Below are 20,427 nucleotides of genomic sequence, written 5' to 3'. Positions count from 1 at the left end.
TTTTGGAGTTGGTTTCTTAAAGTACAGATTCTGTTCAAAGTAGTTAGAATCCTGTATACCCTTAAACTCTTGTCCTTAGCCCACTGAAATTCACTTTTTAAATTGCCTCTGTATACCAGATGTTTGCATTGTACTTAGCTGCCTTTATATTGTTGATATTTCTGGTGAATGTAACCAGTGTTTCACATACCTGTGGAAAGTATAATTGCTTTTTTCCATGCCGTATACATCCTCGTGTCCTGCAGTGAAGTCTTCCAGGAAGAGTAGCATGTATTTAATATCCTATTTCTTTAATCCCTTTCCCCCCTGTAGCTGCATTATTTCCCTGCTATTTTATGTTACTTTTACTCTTGATAGTTTAGTAACCTGGATACTTTATTTAGATTTTTTAGAATATTTCTCCTTTCAAATTACAAGACAAATAGTTTTTAAGTCACCAAAACAAAAACAAGCTATGTGTTGTAATTGGATTGTTATAACATGATAAGTGCATAGCAGAATCATTCACTCACACAGGTGCATAGCAGAGCCATTTAATCATAACACATCGGATCACAGTTTCATATTCACTGTAGAGATTCCTTCCACAGCTTTATAACGATGATCATCACCAGAGATACAGCTTATTGAGTGTGTCAGCACTGTGCTAAGTGTTTACATACATTATCGTATTTAATTCTCACAGTAACCCTGTGAAGCAGATAGTTTTTATTTTAAAGGTGGAAAAAGTGAAGCCTTGAGAAGGAAACTTTTCTAAAGTTGCATACTTACTATAAATTGCAAAGCTGGGAAATGAACTAATAGCTAGGACTCCCAAGACAGTGGTCAACCTCTTTGTAAATATTTCTGTTGATCAGGAACCTCTATATTGCAAAGAAGTCGGTTCTAATAATGTGTATGTGGCAGTTTACAGCAAAGTTCTTTGATGCATATTTTCTCATTTAGTCCTTATAGTAACCTCATAGAGAGATTTTGCTATTGGACAGCTCTCGAGATTGTCTGTAGAGTCCAAATCTCACTCTTGTTTGTTCTGTCTTTATTTAATGACACAGATAAATGGGCTATGTTGTTCACATGATAGCCTTTAGATATTTGACAAGAGCTATCATGTTCTCCTTATCTTCAGGTAAACATTCCTAACTTGTGTATTCATTCTTCATACATATATAATGTCCTTAAAATGATGCCTGAAACATAGTAAATACTATGTGTGTGTTAAATAAGTAAATGAAAATCTTAATCATCATCTTTTAATGAAACTCTAGTTTGTTAATTCTTCCCTTTGAAGACTAACCTTACTGCTGGAGCTATAATAGCAAAGCAAAGACAAAAAGATTATATTTATTGCTTTAAGCAGTATACATTCAGTAATGAGTGTTACTAAAAAGCACTCATTAAGTAATGTGCAAGAAAGATTATGTTAATTTTTTAATATTGTGTTTTCTCAAGTGAATGACTGTTTTCTCAAGAATGGAAACATTCTATCCATTCCTGCATTTATTTTTTTTAACGTCAAAAGTGGACTTTACATTCATTAAATTTTGTTAGTTTTGATCCTTTATTCTACCTCGCTGGAAAGTTTAGAGTATCCTAATTTGATAACTGTTCAGTTCACTGTTCATTAGCTCTTTCAGTTTCAGTGTCCTCTGAATGAAAAAACTTTTTTTTGGTGTGTGTGTATATGTGTATTTACAAGTTATTGTCAAATTGAATAGGAGCAAGGACAGAGCTTTTTCTTTTGTGGTAAAATGTTGGTTGACTATGAAATTGCTTTTTCTGAACCATCAATTATCTTGAGGAATATTGTATTTGAATCCAAACTTATCTCTTAAAATATAAGTTAAATACACTAACAGCCATAACATCGTGTATATACTGTCTTCAAATTTGAAAAATGATTGTGACTCATCGTACATTTAGTAACCTTTTTTTTGGGTGGGTAAAAAAGATATATTACATTAAATGCACACAAATTTACTAAACTTTGTATCTTCGGAATATCTTTAGCTGTATACCACATTTTTCTTTAGTATAGAATTAAAGTTTAAATCTAAGCATTTTTTCACATTGACTGTTTTCTCCTGAATCACTTTTAGCCAAAGCATCATGGTGACATGCTTTTTCAAAATAATTGATGCTACTGATTTTTGCTTCTTCACCTTTAGAACTGAGAATGTTTGTGAAGCATATGGGAAAACTTCTTTGATTTTGACTGCATTTCCTATTTGTTAAACTTGTAATTTTGTTTTTTTCTCTTAAATGAGTCAAATATCCTTAGAAATTAAGTACCTTCTCTTGGACATTAGTCAGAACCAACCTTTTCTAGATTGTGAAAATTTTCTGATCTATTTTGAGAGATTTGGCAGTTTCTACTGCCTTTAATTACATTGCCTGGCACGTGACAAGCCATCTTCTCTATACACAGTTAATTTTTATTTTTACTGAGTTGTAGTGTAATCTTATTGAAGGTATTTTACACAGTGTTTAGAAATTTCCAATTTGAGTTAAAATTCATTTTAGAGTATTCCTGCCAGTTCAGGTAACTCATTGAAGTGGTAGGACATGGTTAACCCGTGACATCTATGTGTGGTAGGTGGCAGATTTCTTCAGACAGGGATCTGATTTAAGATGTTTGAAAACATCTTAATTTTAGAAATATTAAAAATGTGTGTGTGAGAATTAAGGCAATAGGGTAATGTGTTTGGTGTGCATATGGTATGTTTATTGCGACTTAACTGTGTATAAATCTTTAAACTTCCTTTTAATATTCTCTGCTTTATTTTTGTCACTAAAGTCTTCATGATAAGTGATGCAGGAGAATAATGAATAATGTCTGTTTGAGAAGAGGAGACTATAAAACTAAATTTTGCCTGGCAGAAAAATCTTGAATTAAGCCTCAGGTGAACAATTTCAGTCAGGAGGGTTAAAATGATGGCACATCTTTAGCGGAACACTAGTAGTTGTGTATCTTTTCTTGTGTTTTGTAGTCTTTTCTGAACTTTGGTTTTGAAAGGTAGATCTCATTTCCCTTAGGAAAAAAGTGGTTTCTGGAGGCCCAGGATAATCTATAATCTGTTAGTGTTACACACATTCACTGGGTACAAGGGTCATTTGGTGGTGAATCCTGTCACTGTGCTCATCTCTTGGGTTGATTCAGTTGATCTTAATGACTGTATGAATAAGACTTTCTATCTTTCACCTCTTACCGCATGTACTTCGCCCACAGAATGGGACTGCCTGTGGGATAAGTGGCTGGGTTTCCTGATGGCATCCTCCTTAGCACTACAGAATGTGACCTGTCACTTAAAATTGTGATGTGTCACATCTGCAGAGCTACCTCATAAGAGGGAGGAGGAAATCCTCTTCTCCCATTTCCTGCACTGAGCTACAACAGGAATAGGAATTCTGACCTTCCACTTTGGCAAAAAAGGAAGTAGAAATGAACAGTCATTTACAGTGATGTGTCCTGGGTACCCGCAGTGAGGCAGGAGGATTCTGGAGGGCCCATTGCAGAATTGTGTTTGCATCGAGTTAGTGTCATTCTAAAGTCATAGAAATCTAAGGCAGAGTACAGTGTAATTGTCAGCGTGTTTTGGGTTCTAGAAAATAAGTGTAGTTTCTCAAAACTTGGATGGGGGCTGGGCAGACAAACAATATTTCCTGTTCATGTGCCATTTATTTCATTGGAGGAGAGATGGAAGATAAGTTTTAGAGCAAAGATGAAGTGTGTAAAACTGGGGTAGCAAAAAGGGAAAAGGTCTTTATTTTCTAACTGAGATTATGAATGGTGTTAATCTGGATTTTTAGGTTCAACTGTGTGGTGTAGTTGAATTTCATCTATTCTTGAGCCTGCTACTCTTGTTGGAATCCCATTGATTATTTGCAATCCTAGAAGGCCATCTCTATATTTGGAATCAGATCTGAGTTTGAGATCATGCTTCTCTACAAACTGGTTTGTGTTTTTTTTTTAATGAAATTATACTATTTACTTAGCTGCCGAAATAAGTAGATATAATAACATCTACTACCTCTTGGAGTATTATAGTCTCAAATGGGAGATTGCACTTAAAAATATTTTATTCTGAAGGCTTGTATAATATAATACCCATTAAAATAAACATCTGGTGTTAAGTGTCTTCCAGCAGAAGACATTCTTGTTTTTGAGGTTTAGGTAGAACTTCAGTTGCGGGCTTATCTGATGCTTGAATTTATATTGCCTGTCTGAGCTACAAGGTTAGGTTTCAGTGAGCGCATGCCGCAGATATCTGTCAGGCATGTTAACGCATGATAGCTCTTACTCAGCACTGTGCTGAATTCTTTACAACCACATGTGCAGTCTTGCATGTCCTCTTATGCACACGAGAGAATATATCCTTTTTCTGGCTTTCATAGAGAATCATGTGGAGACCTGCATTGTCCTGGGGTGGAATGTTTTTTGGAGAGTAAAAACAGATTTTAACAATATTCTAATGATTCTTTATAGTATTTTTATTTTCTTTGTCCGTTTATTTATATAACAGATATATCCTGAGCTCACAATGTGTGCTAAACAGTGTTTTAGATGCTGGGGTTAGAGCAGTGAACAAAAAAATCCCTGCTCTCATGGAATTTACCTTTTAAAGGGGGAAGATAAATAATAAACAAACCAATAAATATATGTTAATGATAAATATAGAGGATGAGGAGGGTAGAGGGTGCAGGGGTAGAGAGGAGGGGCGGGGAGGAGAGGGAGTAATGACTTCATTGAGGTCAGGGTCAGGGAAGACATCAGTGGTAACAGAAATTTAAGCATTTACCTAAAGAAAATTAGGAAATAGATACCTGGCAGAACAGAGTCCAGGCAGAGAATAGCGAGTGCAAAGGTCCAGTGTTCAAGGAACAGGAAGGAAGCCAGTGTGGCTGGAACAGGGGGAGAGTGGTAGGAGATACTAGAATGGAGAGGTATCCGGGTAAGCACGGAGAACTTTTGGACCATTGTTACGGATTTTGGCTTTTACTCTGAGCAACAGAGGAAGCAATTGGAGGGTTTTGAGCAGAGGAGAAATACGATCTGATTGTAAGTCTCACTCTGGCAGCTACCTGAAGCAGAAACTTGGGTGGGCAAAAGTGCTAGTTAATAAGTTGAGGATAGCTGTGGAAATAATGAGAAGGTAGAACTGGTTAGGAGTTGAAGATGGATTGGATGTATTATACTTATGTGTGAGTTTTAGTATGTATCATTTTATGAGAGAAAATACATTTTATGAGAGAAAATACAAAAACAGGTCTGCTTGCCTGGATGGGACTTGAAGGTGTCTATAGAAGCTGGAGCAACGTTGGTTTTTTAGTTCTCGTTATTTCCTGCTTTGCTCCCTAGTTAGGGGGCACATCAAGTCAAAACTATTTTTCTAGTAATAACAGATTCATTGCTTGCCTTTATCACTGGGCTGATATTTTCGCTGATGGTACAAAGGCAGCGGTGGGTAAAATTGTTGGAACTTGAGCACAAATCACGGCACCAAACTGCTAGTAAACATTGTATAACTGCCATGTACTTGCGATTAAAAAGAGAGAAAAGGGGAAAAAAGCCTTTTTACTTAATGTCTTTGATGAAGCTATAGAAACGATTAATTTTTATTAAGTATTAATCTTGAGTACATATCTTTTTGATATTCTTTATGACATGTGGATATATGCTGCATACTGAAGGGAAAACATTTGTGCAGTTGTTGAGGTGTAAGCCAAACTAGCCGCTTTTGTCATGGAACATTATTTTTTACTTAAAAAAAAAAAGCAGTTTACAGACAAAGTATGGTTATTTCAATTTGGATATTTGCCAGCCATTTTCTGGAAAATGAATGAATTGAGCCTGTAATTTAAGGAAAACAATTGACAGTGTTTGTTGCTAGTGAAAAAATTCAACCTTTGAAAGGAAAATTATAATTTGCAAAAGTTGTCTCAGTCACTTGAAGCTTGATGGCTTCCCCGTATTTAAAGACTGTTCTGGTCAGATTTGTGATAATACCAAATGTGATTGTTTTGATTTTGGATAGTGAAATGTACTGACATTTGGAACATCTGCATAACTCAGTCAACCAATATTTTTCAGATGATCTATGCATGATGTTACAAAATCATATATCAGTAAAAGATATACATTCCAAGTGCAAGAGAAACCAATGTAATGTAGTACAAAAGGTTTACTGATGTGGTTTTACACATAAATTTCATATTGCAACTAACCTTTAAGAAATGACCAGTTACTAAGTTTTGGAGTAGTATCAAAGAATAGCCCCAGTTATTTGCAAAGGCTATTAAAATACTCCTCCTTTTTTCAACTGCATGTCTTCTGAATCTGGATTTTCTTCGTATGCTTCAAACCAAAACATTTATGACCTATTAAAATGCAGAAACAGTTATAAAAATCTAGCTGTCTTCTATTAAGCGAGACATTAATTTTTTTTAATTTTTAACGAAAGCACTTAAAATAGCACCAAATTTGTTACTCATTTTTGTTTTGGAAAATGCAATTATTTTTTCATTAAAAAATTTATTTTAACATATAATGGGTTTATTGTAATTTTAAAATTAATAAATAAGAATTAAAACATTTAATTTTAATTTCTAAAGTGGTAAATATCAATAGATTTATTTTTATAAAAGTTTTTTGGGATTTGCAGTAATTCTTTAGAGTATAAAGGGGTCTTGAGACCAAAAACTTTGAAAACTGTTGGCATAGTAAAAAGAAGAAGGATTTTAGAGTCATGACTCCCATAATTTCTAGATATGTAATTTTAGGAAATTACTGAACTATTATTAGCTTTATTTTTCTTACCTGTGAAATAGGAGTAATATTTGTCTCACAGTGTTATGGAGCAAATTAAGAGAAAGTATGTAAGTATAGAGCATAGTGCTGGCACACAGAATAGATTCCCCATAAATGCTAGCCATTTGGCTCATAATTTGCATACTTTACTAGTACCGTGTTCCCCGAAAATAAGACCTAACCGGACAATCAGCTCTAATGCAGGCTGCATTAGAGCTGATTGTCCGGCTAGGTCTTATTTTCCGGAAAACATGGTATAGTGGTCTTATTGTTACTGGAATGTTTTTTAGTCATTTGACAAAACAGTTAAGTTTTGTTTACTCAGAACCAAGGAATCCAATTTTAGATTTAGAAACTACATTGTGAAAAGTTGGCAGAGAAGGTTATTTTAAGTTTTTGTTTTCTTTGTGTAACAAATGAGCTTCAGTAGCAGATTACTTAAAAAAAAACAAGAGAATAGTAGTAAATAAAAGTGACTAGGATATTTAATCCCTTAGTTTCATGATGCACTTTGTCAGTAAATTTAATGTAGTGTTGGTAAGGTGAAGATGATGTTGTTGATGATTATTTTGCATTTAAAATATTGAAATCACAATGTTATTTGGTGTCCTTGCATGTAGTATTTATTTCTGATTATGTTCTTACCTGTAAAATGAGAGGGATTGAATTGTTGAACTCAAAGTCATTTCTAGTTCATGAATATTTTGTAAATGTATTAATTTGGATTTGTAATGGGAAGTTTCATTTGTAACTTCAGTAGGTACTGATGCTTGTATCCTTTCATCTATATGTTCTTGGGGGGGTGGTTTAAGAAAGTAGAGTAACTATCTCGGTGTGTCTTTACCCACTCAGTTACCTTGGCAGCAACTTGTGTTAATATTTCCTTGTTTTTCTCCTGAAAGATAGGAAAGTGAAGAAAGAGAACTATTACTACCCTTTCTACTATTAGGACACAAATGGATATTCAGAACTTACATGTTTGATTTTAAATCAATCTCTCCTCCTCCCCCGTCACCGCCCTCCCACCCCCTCCCCTCTCCCCTTTCCCTCTCTCTGTCACATATTGTTAAATTTATGTCTCCAGGCTAGAGTTCTTGGAGTTCCAGGTTTTGTAATCTCTCCACTTGGACATCTCAGAGATATTTCATAATACACTTGTCCAAAATGCAGTTACGTTTTTCCACCTCACCCCTTCCCAACTGGCTACCCAGTGTTTCAGTAAATCATGCCATTAACTATCCAGTTGCTTAAGCCTCCGTGGTTGGGATCATTCTTGGTCTCATCCCCTTCTCTTACCCATACACATCAATTGACAAGTTATTTTGAGTAAGTCTACTTTCTGTCTCCAAACCACCACTTTTGCTGTTTTGATTACTATAGCTTTGTAATATGGTTTGAAATCATGGAGCCTGCTACCTCCAGCTTTGTTCTTCTTTCTCAAGATTGCTTTGGCTGTTCCAGCTCTTACATGTGATTTCTTTTACCTAGTATTATGCTGAAGACTTTGAAGGCACTGAATAGTTTATTAAGCTGACCCACGGATAGTTTCTAATCTGGTATCAGTAGATGACTGTTTAAAATTGTTCTTCAGCATTTTCATTTAGTGTTTGAACTGAACATGATGTTAGTAGAAAAATTATGTCTTATTGAGAATTCCTTATACAAAAGAGTCAAATGAGAGTCTCTAACCATGTAGGGTTTTTTTGGGGGGGGAGGGTGGGTTGGGTGATAGAGAACAGAAAATTCACTGACATCGTTTTGCTGTGTTTTTAGAGTTTTTCTATAGTGTCTTTTGAGATAGATATATGATTTCAACATAAGAAGAGAGAAATCTGTTTTACTAATAACTTCATATATAAAAATAATCTGCAGTGAAAAAGACTATCCGATATCGAATTATACATCAACAATGCTGTTCTAAAACCAAAAAATACTTTTCATTGGCCTTGTCAGTTTTATTCTTACCCATTTTTCTAATGTTATGACAGCATTTTGAGAAGTTAGCTTACTCTAAAGGATGTGAAATTTGATGGGTATTGAAGTTTGTCTTTCTGGAAAATAGCTTATACCAATAACTTGTAGTAATCATGTCTTGCTTCAGTGTATGATTATTAGCAATGTGCATTATAGTCATTTCCATATTTCAACTAGGTTGAGTTCTGAGGTGTGAAAACGGGGGAGTATATTGCCTAGTCAATAATGGAAATTTGTACTTGAGATTTTAATTTCTGAAAACCATAATGTGAATTATATCCCAAAGTCTACCCTTTTTTGTTCCTAATAGTCAAAACCAAGAGATTTACTGTAATCCAGTTTTTTTTGTAAAATTACTTATAGATACAATTTAAATTTATTGAATTCATCTGGCTTTATTATGCAAAAGGGTGTGTGTGTGTGTGTGTGTGTGTGTGTGTGTGTGTGTGTTTTAATCATCTTGCCAGGTTTTGTCCAGCTATAAGATTGGGGTCTATCATATATGAGTTTCTTAGGAAAAATAATCAAATCTTGTTTTATCCTTTATAGGACTTCTTGATAAGTGTGTGTAGCTCATTTTATTGGCTAAATTTGTTCATGTACAGAGTTCTGTAAAAATGCTAATATTTGAAAATTAGCATACATAAATTTTCATCAGTAACTTTATTTTCAAGTATTACTATAGGTTTTCTTAATTCTATGATCAAGAGTTTTTTAGGCTATAAGTGTGACTTTGATACCATGTTGAAATTAAATTAGTCATTCTATATCATCACCTATAGGATGTAGTCCAAACTATAGCACAGCCCAGAAGTCCTCATTAATTTGTCTTTTGCTAATCTTTCTGATTTCATTATTTACTATTCTCCTACAAGCTCTTTACTCCCACTAGTCAAAAACTTTTTTGTATGTATTTCCCAAATGTAACCTGTTCTTTCATTTGAATGTAATTTGGGAGAATTTTTTTTTTTTAAACGTGGAATATTGATCGGTGTCGCTTTGTTTGCCCACAAACTTCTAACCCATTCTTCAAGACTCATTTCAGTGTGGTCCATCTTCAGTGTTGCACTTCTCTGCACAGGCATAGTTAGGTACTCTGCCCTACGCTCTATTATCATGCTATACTCCCTTTTATTCTACTAAATAGTAACAATGATTTATTATCGTATCACTGTCTAACAGAAGACTTCTGACAACTTGAAGATGGGATTGGGTCTTATTGATATTATTCTCAAGGATGAGTATATAGTAGGTATTTAAATTATTTGCTGAATGAACAAATAATGATATGATAGAGAAATTAGCAACAAAGGAATCTGTGGAATCTAGAGAAGTCCCAAAAGCAAAAATAGGTATCTTTTTTGGGGGGCAGGTGGGAGTGGGGTGACAGAGGGAAGAGGAATTGGATACATTGTGTTAGAAACCATGGCATCCTCTGAGTTTGAATTTGCCATATTAGCAGGATCATTTTACAGTCGTATTAGTTTTGCTTAAAATCTGTCAGTGAAATTTCTGAGGGAGCTGAAACTACTTTTAAATACATTTCTCTATGTTTTTATACTAATTTTATTATTTTTTTTTATTTTAGGAAACACTCCTTTACATCTTGCTGTGATGTTAGGAAATAAAGGTTAGTAAATATTTTCTTTTTTATGTTTAACTTCACTCATGTATATTCAGTTATAAAATTTTAAGATTAATTTTGTCTTTTGAATTTTTTTCTTTAACAATTTTATTGAGTTATAATTCACATACCATACAATTTACTCATTTAAGTTGTACAATTCAGTGGTTTTTGGTATATCCACAGTTGTGCAACTATTACCACAATCAATTTTACAACACTTTTATCACTCCAAAAAGGAATCTGGTTCCCCCACCTTCCCCTCTGACCCTAGGCAACAGCTAATGGATTTTCTATAGAAAGAGTTGCCTATTCTGGATATTTCACATAAATGAAATCATTTATGTGTGGTCCTTTGTTATGGGTTCTTTTACTTGATGTAATATTTTCAATGTTTATCCATGTTGTAGCACATGTCAGTACTTCATTCCTTTTTATGTTGAATAATATTCCATTGTATGTATACACCACATTTTGTTTCTCCATTCATCAGTTGATGGACATTTGAGTTGTTCGACTTTTGGCTATTATGAATAATGCTGCTATGAACATTTGTGTACAAGGTTTTGTGTGGACATAGATATTTATTTATTTTGAGCATATACCTAGAAGTAGAGTTGCTGGGTCATATAGTAATTCATGTTTAACATTCTGAGGAACTACCAAACTGTTTTTCACAGTGGCTGCTCCAGTTTACTTTCTCACCAGCAACACACAAGGGTTCTGATTTCTCCATTCTCACCAACGCTTATTATCCATGGTTTTTATTACTGTTTTTATTTCATAGTGGCTATGAAATGGTTTCTCATTGTGGTTTTTAAAAAATTTTTAGTAATTTCTTTTATTTTTCAATTACAGTTGACATACAATATTTTATTAGTTTCAGGTGTACACCGTAGTGATTAGAAATTTATATAACTTGCAAGGTGACCACCCTGATAAATCTAGTACCCATCTGACACCATACATAATTACTACGATGTTAACTATATTTCTTATGCTTTACTTTACATCCCCATGACTATTTTGTAACTACCCACTTGTACTTCTTAATCCCTTCCCCTTTTTAACCAGTCCCCCCAAACCCCCTCCTGTCTGCCAATCATCATACTGTTCTCTGTATCTATGAGTCTGTTTCTGTTTTGTAGTGAAATCATATGGCATTTGTCTTTCTCTGTCTGAATTACTCTACTCAACATAATACCCTCTAGGTCCATCCATGTTGTTGCAAATGACAAAATTTCATTATTTTCTTATGGCTGAGTAATGTCCCATTGTATTGTATGTACCACCTCTTCTTTATCCATTGATTTATTGATGGACTCCCTCAAATCTTGGCCATTGTAAATAATGCTGCAGTGAACATATGGATGCACATGTCCCTTCAAAGTAGTGTTTTGGGTTTCTTTGGATAAATACTGAAAAGTGGAATTGCTGGGTCCTTCTTGTCTCTCATTATAGCCTTTGTTTTAAAGTCTATTTTGTCTGGTGTAAGTATTGCTACTCCAACCTTTTTTTTTTGTTTGTTTCCATTTTCATGAAATATATTTTTCCATTCCATTACTTCCAGTCTGTGTGTATTTTTCTATCTGAAGTCTCTTGTAGGTAGCATATGTATGTTCTTTTTTTCCCCTTATCCATTCAGCCACCCTATATCTTTTTTTTTTTTTAGTAGAAATAAGGCTTTCTTTTCTTTTTTTTTTTCTTTTTTTTCTGATTCTTTTTTTTTTTTTAATTTATTGGGGTGACAATTGTTAGTAAAATTACATAGATTTCAGGTGTACAATTCTGTATCACATCATCTATAAATTACATTGTGTGTTCACCACCCAGAGTCAGTTCTCCTTCCATCACCATATATTTGATCCCCCTTACCCTCATCTCCCACCACCCTATATCTTTTGATTGGAACATTTAATCCATTTACATTTTTTTCTATGACTTTCTTCACTATTTAAAAAAAAATCAACCTGATTATTTTATTTGCTAACTGAATTTAGGATTCAGTATATTAAAAATAAATATTTTTATAGCATTTTTTTTTCCCCGAAGAACTGGTGAAAATCCTATATTAATTTTTGTGCTTTTTGAAACTGCTTTTCTTTTTCCTTACTTGGTTATTTCATTAAGCAAGTATTTATAATTTCAGAGACATATTTTCAATATTAAGGTTTATTAATTATTGTAATACTTTTAATATTCAAAGTTTTGTACAATTCTTTAATATGGACTGTTTTGTATATCTAAACTCATAAGTCGAGGCTTTTATATGGTAGTAGATGATTGTAAAAACTTAATACTACTTGCTTATTCTTTAAAAAAACAACTCTGTGCTCTCTTTGACAGCTCATACACTAAATAAAAAACCCACAACTCATAGACAGATGATTTAAAACATCTACTTTATAAGGCTATTTCTATATGCAACAAAATCTTAGTTATTTGGATTCCCAGTAATCCTGAAAAATGAGGATTCCAAATAGTTGATTGGCAGCCTTTTGACTGCTAGATTTTTAAATTTTAGGTGTATTTACTAAAAATATTTTAAAAACATACACTCTAAATTTTTTAAACAGTCTAGTTAATTTTTAAGACTTTTTTTTCTGATCATCTAGATGTATCATTATGAGCATCTGTTAGTGTAATGTAGTTGTTGGTATTAACCTTTGGTCTAAATATATTCTGATCCCAGGGGTACTAGTAGAACTTGCTTTGTTAAAGAAACAGTTCTTTTGCTAGTTTGGTTTTTAAGTTCACATGCTTCACTGAAGCATGTGATTTGCAGGACAGTTTAATTTTATTTTAATTCTATATAGATTGGTAGTTTAAATATTTGTTTAGTTATGCTGGGGTTTTTCCCCCTTTGTGCAAGGAACAGACTAACTTGAGTAACTTAGTAAAGAGAGATTGATTAAGAGGCTATATATTATAGAAATTCAAGATACGGGAACTAGCTACATCTCAGGAAAAGCATAACCAAGACAATTTGAGGGATTAGCCTTTCTCCTTTCTTCCTTCCTCCATCCTTCCTTCTTTCTCTCCCTTTCTCCATCCATTCATCTATCTATCATCTGTTTCTCTAATATGGTGTGTCAACTGTTCTTTATATATATATATATAATACTCTCCCTTTTCTTGATTTATTTTTCTGTTTATTGCAGTTGAACATGACCCAAAATAACTAATCTAGAATCCTATTAATAAATCTTCATGACTTTCTGATTTCAGTGTTCACCACCAACTAGTTTAATTTCTTAGGTTCCTGAATTTCAGAGCAAAAAGTTTGATTGGTCTAGTTCATCTGAAGCTAAGCCATAGAGATGAATAAGTGGCAAACTCATGAATTATTTTTGGGATATATATTTACTTTTGTGAAATTCACTTTATTAGTTTACTTACTGGCTTCTAACATAGGATGTAATCTCTGATAGCAAGGCCTTATCTTCTCACTGCTTATATCCAGGACGGGGTACTTAGAAATAGCATTTAACAGGCATTTGGTAAATATTTGCTGAATGGCTGATTGAATGAGTCATTCATTTAGAAATTTAGGTTGGATAGTTATCTTAAATTTCCTTTAGCCTCAGTTTAAAATGTTTTTTGCCTGTTAACATACATTTTATTTTTAAATTTTACAAGTTTTTCAACCTATAGAGTGGTCTGTTTGTACCTTAGACTTCTTTTGATTACTAGAAAGACTATCCAGATTTGGCCTCCTAATCATAAACAGATTATTGCCCTATTTGGTTGTTTTTCTAAAATAAGAGAAATATTACTGATCCTTTTTGAAAACATTTTTTTTCTGAAATAATGAGCTTTCCATTTGACATTACAGGCATACAATCCTCTTTATTTACTAAATAGTAGGTATTTTGATGTAAATTACTTTTGAGTTTCTTGGGTTGCCTTTCAGTGTGGGAAACATTCTCAAAATATTGTTGAAAACAATTATCGGGACATAATCCTTTCTTTGCAGAGAGATCCAATTTATTTACAAGTAATAGAATAGATATTTATTGAATCTGAAGATCTGAAATAACTTGGTTTAGATATATAGAAATTTAAAAAAATGTTTAAATCTCTGTGGTACAGTATTTCTTTCATAAATCTATTTATATTAATTTGTTTCCTTGAATTTTTACATGATTTTTATTTTTAGAGATTCTAAAAATTGTGTGATGTTTGATATTACTACCACTTTATGTTTCAGAATGTGCCCATTTACTTTTGGCTCACAATGCTCCAGTAAAGGTGAAAAATGCTCAGGGATGGAGCCCGCTGGCGGAAGCCATCAGCTATGGAGATAGACAGATGAGTAAGCAATATAAATTACTATTGTTGATATATAGTGTAAAAATACAAAGTGATGTATTTGAAATGTTTTTCATTTAGTGTAACTTTCATACTATGAAAAGTTTGTAGTTATTTATAAATATATGTTAATTATTCATAACTTAGGAACCTGAGCATTGGGTAGTACACAAAAAAATAGAGGAATTACGTTTAAAAGTATGTTGTTTATTATTTTTTCTCCTTTTACAGTATTCTGCCTTACTGGAATTCTTTGATTTTTTTTTTGTTGTTGTTGTTGTTGTTGTTGTTTTATTCAGAATGAAGGACTTTTTAAAAACATTGAGACATGACTGTCCTTTCTGGCAGCCACTTAATTTTTTGAAAGATTAATTGGAACTGAAAGTAATCACAATTTGTTAGTAACAGTTATTTGTCTGCTTAAATTGCTGGGCATAGGCTTTGTTGAAAGCATAGAACAAGTCTGTCTCTATTTTTCTTTTCGTCTTTAAATAAGAATTTCCAAAAAAGGTCACATACATTTTCACAATATGTAGAGTGCCCAGTTATTTCACTCTCCCTCCTCCTACACCTTTTTTTTTTTTTTTTCAGTTTTATATACAGGCCTTATTTTTGTTAAGCACATTTCAGTAGTTGAAAATTTTACAAAATTTAAGTCTGGATGAAGAATATTATCTTTCTGGTAACACTATGTTTTTACACTGTGAGGCTGAAAATGATCACTTAAATTTAGCTTTGTAGAAGGAACTATAAAAAAATTGGTAGTTTTGGGGGCGGCTGGTTAGCTCAGTTGGTTAGAGTGCAGTGCTCATAACACCAAGGGGTGCTCATAACATCAAGGTTGCCGGTTCGATCCCCGCATGGGCCACAACTAGATTGTGGCCCAAGAAACAACTACTTGACTTGGAGTTTATGGGTCCTGGAAAACACACTTAAAATAAGTAACAGTTTAAAAAAAACATTTTGGCAGTTTTATTATAGAAATGCATAACATTGAACACTCCCAGGGTGTTACAAAGATTTAGTTTTATTTTGATGTTAAGTTTGGGGCTCCTACGGGGTATTTCTTATGTTTCAGCTTTACATGTAATCCACATATCACATCTTTGTGGAGAACACCTTGGGCAATGTTTTTTTGTGTTTTTTTAAAAAGATATTTATTAAAGTATAGTTAGCCTATAAGATTATATTAGTTTCAGGGGTATACTCTACTCAACATATATATACCTAAAGAAGTGATCACCATGAGTCCAGCAACTATCTGACGCTGTACCCCACTATCACAATATTACTGACTATTCCCTATGCTGTACATTACATCCCAATGACTTACTTGTTTTATACCTGAAAATTTGAACCTCTTATTCCCCTTTTTAAAATTTTTCAATTACAGTTGACATTTAATATTATTTTATATTAATTTCAGGTGGACAGTATAGTGGTTAGACAGTTATGTAATTTACAAAGTGATCCCCCTGATTAGTCTAGTTGTCTCTCTACATGGTTATTACAATATTATTGACTATATTCCCTATGCTTTCCTTTATCTCCCCAGGACTATTTAGTAGCTACCAATTTGTACTTAATCCCTTCATCTTTTTCACCTAGCCCTCCAACCACCTCCCACTTGGCAACCCTCAGTTTGTGCTCTGTATCTGTGAGTCGATTTTTTTTGTTTGTTCATTTATTTTGTTCTTTAGATTCCACATATAAGTGAGATCCTATGATATTTGTCTTTCTCTGTGTACCTTATTTTACTTAGCATAATACCTTCCAGGTCCATCCATGTTGTCACAAATAGTAAGATTTCATTCTTTTTTTATGACTGAGTAATATTCCATTGTATGTATGTACCACAATTTGTTTATCCAGTCATGTATTGATGGGCACTTAGGTTGCTTCTGTATCTTGGCTATTGTAAATAGTGCTGCAGTGGACATAGGGGTGCATATATCTTTTTGAATTAGTGTTTTGGATTGCTTCAGATAAATATCAAAAAGTGGAATTGCTGGGTCATATGATAGTGTATCTTTAATTTTTTGAGGAACCTCCATACTGTTTACCATAGTGGCTGCAACAATTTGCAATCCCAACAATGCACGAGGGTTCCCTTTTCTTCACATGATGGCTGACACTTGTTGTTTGTTGGTTTATTGGTGATAGCCATTCTGACAGGTGTGAGGTGATATCTCACTGTAGTTTTAATATGCATTTCTCTGATGATTAATGACATTAAACATCTTTTTATATGTCTGTTGGCCATCTGTATGCCCTCTTTGGAGAAATGTCTATTCATGTCCTCTGCCCATTTTTTGAGTGGATTGTTAGGTGTTTTTTTTGGTGTTGAGTTGTGTGAGTTCTTTATAAATTTTGGATATTAACTCCTTATCAGATGTGTCATTGGCCAGTATCTTCTCCCATTTGGGAGGTTGTCTTTTCCTTTTTTAGATGGTTTCCTTTGCTGTACAAAAACTTTTTCATTTGATGTAGTCTCATTTGTTATTTTTTTCTTTTCCTTCCTTTTCCTGTGGAGATATATTATGGAAAAAGTATTGCTTAGAGCAATGTCAGAGAGTTTACTTTCTATGTTTTCTTCTAGGAGTTTTATGGTTTGGGGTCTTACATGTAAGTTTTTAATCCATTTTGAGTTTGTTCTTGAATATTGTGTGCGAAGGTGGTCTAGTTACATTTATTTTGCATGTATCTGTCCAGTTTTCCCAGCACAATTTATTGAAATGACTGTCTTTACCTCATTGTATATTCTTGCCTCCTTTGGCATAGGTTACTTGAACATATAGGCGTGGGTTCATTTCTGGGCTCTCTGTTCTGTTCCATTGATCTATGTGTCTGTTTTTATGCCAGTACCACGCTGTTTTGATTACTATAGCCTTGTAATATGGTTTGATATCAGGTATTTTGATACCTCCAAGTTTGTTCTCGTTTCTCAAATTTGCTATGGCTATTTGGAGTCTTTTATGGTCCCATATAAATTTTAGGATCACTTGTTCTAGTTTTGTGAAAAATGCTGTAGATATTTTGATAGAGATTGAGTTGAATTTACAATTACGTTTCTTTGGATAGTATGGACATTTTAACGATGTTAATTCTTTCCATGAGCATGGCATATGCTTCCATTTATTTGTATCTTCAGTTTCTTCATTGTATTATAATTTTCTGAGTACAAGTCTTTTACCTCTTTGGTTAAATTTATTCCTAGGTATTTTTTTTATTTTTTGATACAGCTGTAAATGGGATATTTAAATTTCTCTTTCTGCTAATTCTTTATTGGTGTATAGAAATGGAACTGATTTCTGAATATTAATTTTATATCCTGCTACGTTACTGAATTTATTTATCAGTTTTAATAGTTTTTCGGTAGAATCTTTGGATTCTGTCTATATAATATCATGTCATCTGCAAATTAATGACAGTTTTACTTCTTCCGTTCCAATTTGAATGCCTTTTATTTCTTTTTCTTTTCTGACTGCTGTGGCTAGGACTTCCATTACTATTACTATGTCACATAAAAGTGGTGAAAGTGGCATCCTTGTCTTGTTCCTGATTTAAAGACAAGGAAGGAAGCATAAAACACCCAATTGGGGAAACTTTGTGACGTTTGTCTTTTTTGATTTGATTTCTGCTAATGTTTTTGTGCTACATAACAGTGAGCTAATGCTAAGTTACATGTCAGAGACTATTTAGAATTATTTCGCTTTCAAGTTATTACAATTTCAAGATTATGTTGCTTTTCTGTTCTACAGTGGTTACCTGGTGAACATTTGATCAGCACAGGCCAGTAATAGGGAGAGAGATGGATACAACATAAAGGTCTTTTCCCAACTTACCGGTCACTCATGGTTCCCTGCTTTCCACTGATCTAGACAGCTCTACTTTCTTATCCGCACTGGTGCCTAGCTGCCTTTCCAGGAGTTACTTAATAGTTTGTACAGATTTACGTCATGGTGTACGTATGCTATGGTAGTTTTAGGAATTCTGTCAGCCTGCGTCTTATTTTTGTAGCACATTAAAAGTTAGTTTGGGGGGAAAGAAATAGCAAGCAGTCCATGTTGGTTTGCAGTCTTGTCAGGAACTGGCAGTGTTCTTAATTTGAGTTTCAACTTCATATTTCTTCCTGGGAGAAGCCTTAACTCTTGGAGTAAAGTAACTTCTTCTCATACATTTTGAAGTGGTCTACTCTTTTCCTTTGCAGTGCTTAGCACACTTCTAATTAATTGTTCACTGTCTGCTCCCTACTCTGTATCCTTTGTGAGGACTGAAGTCATGAATAGGTTATCTTATTCATCCTTTTATCTCTGGCTCCTAGAACAATGTCTGGCACATATATTTATTATGTGCCTTTCTTTCCTTCTCTTTCTATCTTTCTTTGTCTCTTTTTTTTTTTATACCTTCTGTATTCCACATAAGGCTTAAAATAATTTATAAGAATGCATAATGTAAAACAAAAAAATGATGTATATGAATATATACATATACGTGTGTGTGTGTGTGTGTGTGTGTATGAAAAAGTATGTCAGGACCAGGAGAAATGTCAGCATGTATTGATATGTACATTTTTTCTCTCTCAATGCACATTGTTCCATTTTCTTATCCTTTGCTAGGCTTATTTCATTCAAGCGTAATATTTTCCCTTATTTCAGTAACTGTTAGAGACTGATCGATTTTTCCAGTCCATTTTTGACCTGCATTCTAATAGATTAAAATTATGTATACTTAATTGTAGGCACAGTAGTAAGCAATTTATGTTGAGGCTTTACGTTACCTCTATACAGTATATATGACTTTTTGTTTTTACTTGACAAATGAAAAATAGAAATTTAAGTTTGGGGAAATTAAGTAACTTGTCCAAGTTTATACATAGCTAATAAGTAGTAAAGCTAGGCTTTGCACTTAGCATAGTGTTTAAAGCTCCATCTTTTTTAACTCTTGAGAAAACACTAAGGAGGTCTTCAAGTTTCATTAGAGTTAGAAGTTATTTACACAGATAGAATGGCATTCACTGTTTTCCCCTATATTAATAGTATGTGAGAATACAACTTCTAGTGAAAAAAATAACAGGTACACCTAGTAACAAATGTAGATAATTATGTTTTTAGAAAAGTAGTATCCAATGGGATTTTTGAGATCTGCTGTCTTTGAGATCTTTTAGACCAATGTTAAAACAGGTCATTGCATCACATGACTGAGATTGGTAAATCTTGACTCAGTCAAGTAAATTCATACTGATAATTAAAAACTGGGAAAACTAGTGTGAGTATAAGTTAATGTTGGATGAGGTTCTCATCTCAGTTTTCCTTGGGATCATGATGGTTGTACTAAACTTATTTACTAACTTGTTCACAGTATCTCTCTAGCCAGTGGTGTTTTCTAGCATGGTGATAGCTATTTTAATTTTTTTTTATTTAAACTTTAGTTACAGCTCTTTTAAGGAAGCTTAAGCAGCAATCCAGGGAAAGTGTTGAAGAAAAACGACCTCGATTATTAAAAGCCCTGAAAGAGGTAGGCCATATTTCTTTGGTGACGTTGTACCTAAAGAGTAATTTTGTGTACTTTGAAGCATTGTTTTTAATATGGTCTAATTTCTCACTGGTTATTAAGAGTCAAGAAATGGTAAAAGTCCTACTTAAATTAAGCAATAGTGACAACAAAATACTATGATTATAATATATAAATGTATTCTTATGGGAAGCACCAT

The 20,427-nt window shown here is 33.4% G+C and overlaps 1 protein-coding gene across 2 annotated transcripts in view; it reads left to right on the top strand.

Moving 5' to 3' along the window:
- The window catches only part of ANKRD13C (ankyrin repeat domain 13C), a 61,910-nt gene that overhangs the window by 2,790 nt on the left and 38,693 nt on the right, over window positions 1–20,427 (top strand). For both annotated transcript variants that reach the window (XR_004423907.1, XM_033115142.1), the window contains exons 2-4: window positions 10,368–10,409; window positions 14,614–14,718; window positions 20,146–20,231. Coding sequence is in view for 1 of the 2 variants with exons in the window: in XM_033115142.1 (XP_032971033.1) it covers window positions 10,368–10,409; window positions 14,614–14,718; window positions 20,146–20,231 (233 nt within the window). In the remaining variant the exon portion in view is untranslated. The remainder of the gene's footprint in view (window positions 1–10,367; window positions 10,410–14,613; window positions 14,719–20,145; window positions 20,232–20,427) is intronic.

Source organism: Rhinolophus ferrumequinum, chromosome 9 (assembly GCF_004115265.2).
Source record: "Rhinolophus ferrumequinum isolate MPI-CBG mRhiFer1 chromosome 9, mRhiFer1_v1.p, whole genome shotgun sequence".
Lineage (NCBI taxonomy): Eukaryota > Metazoa > Chordata > Mammalia > Chiroptera > Rhinolophidae > Rhinolophus > Rhinolophus ferrumequinum.
This window is presented reverse-complemented; position numbering and strand designations above follow the sequence as displayed.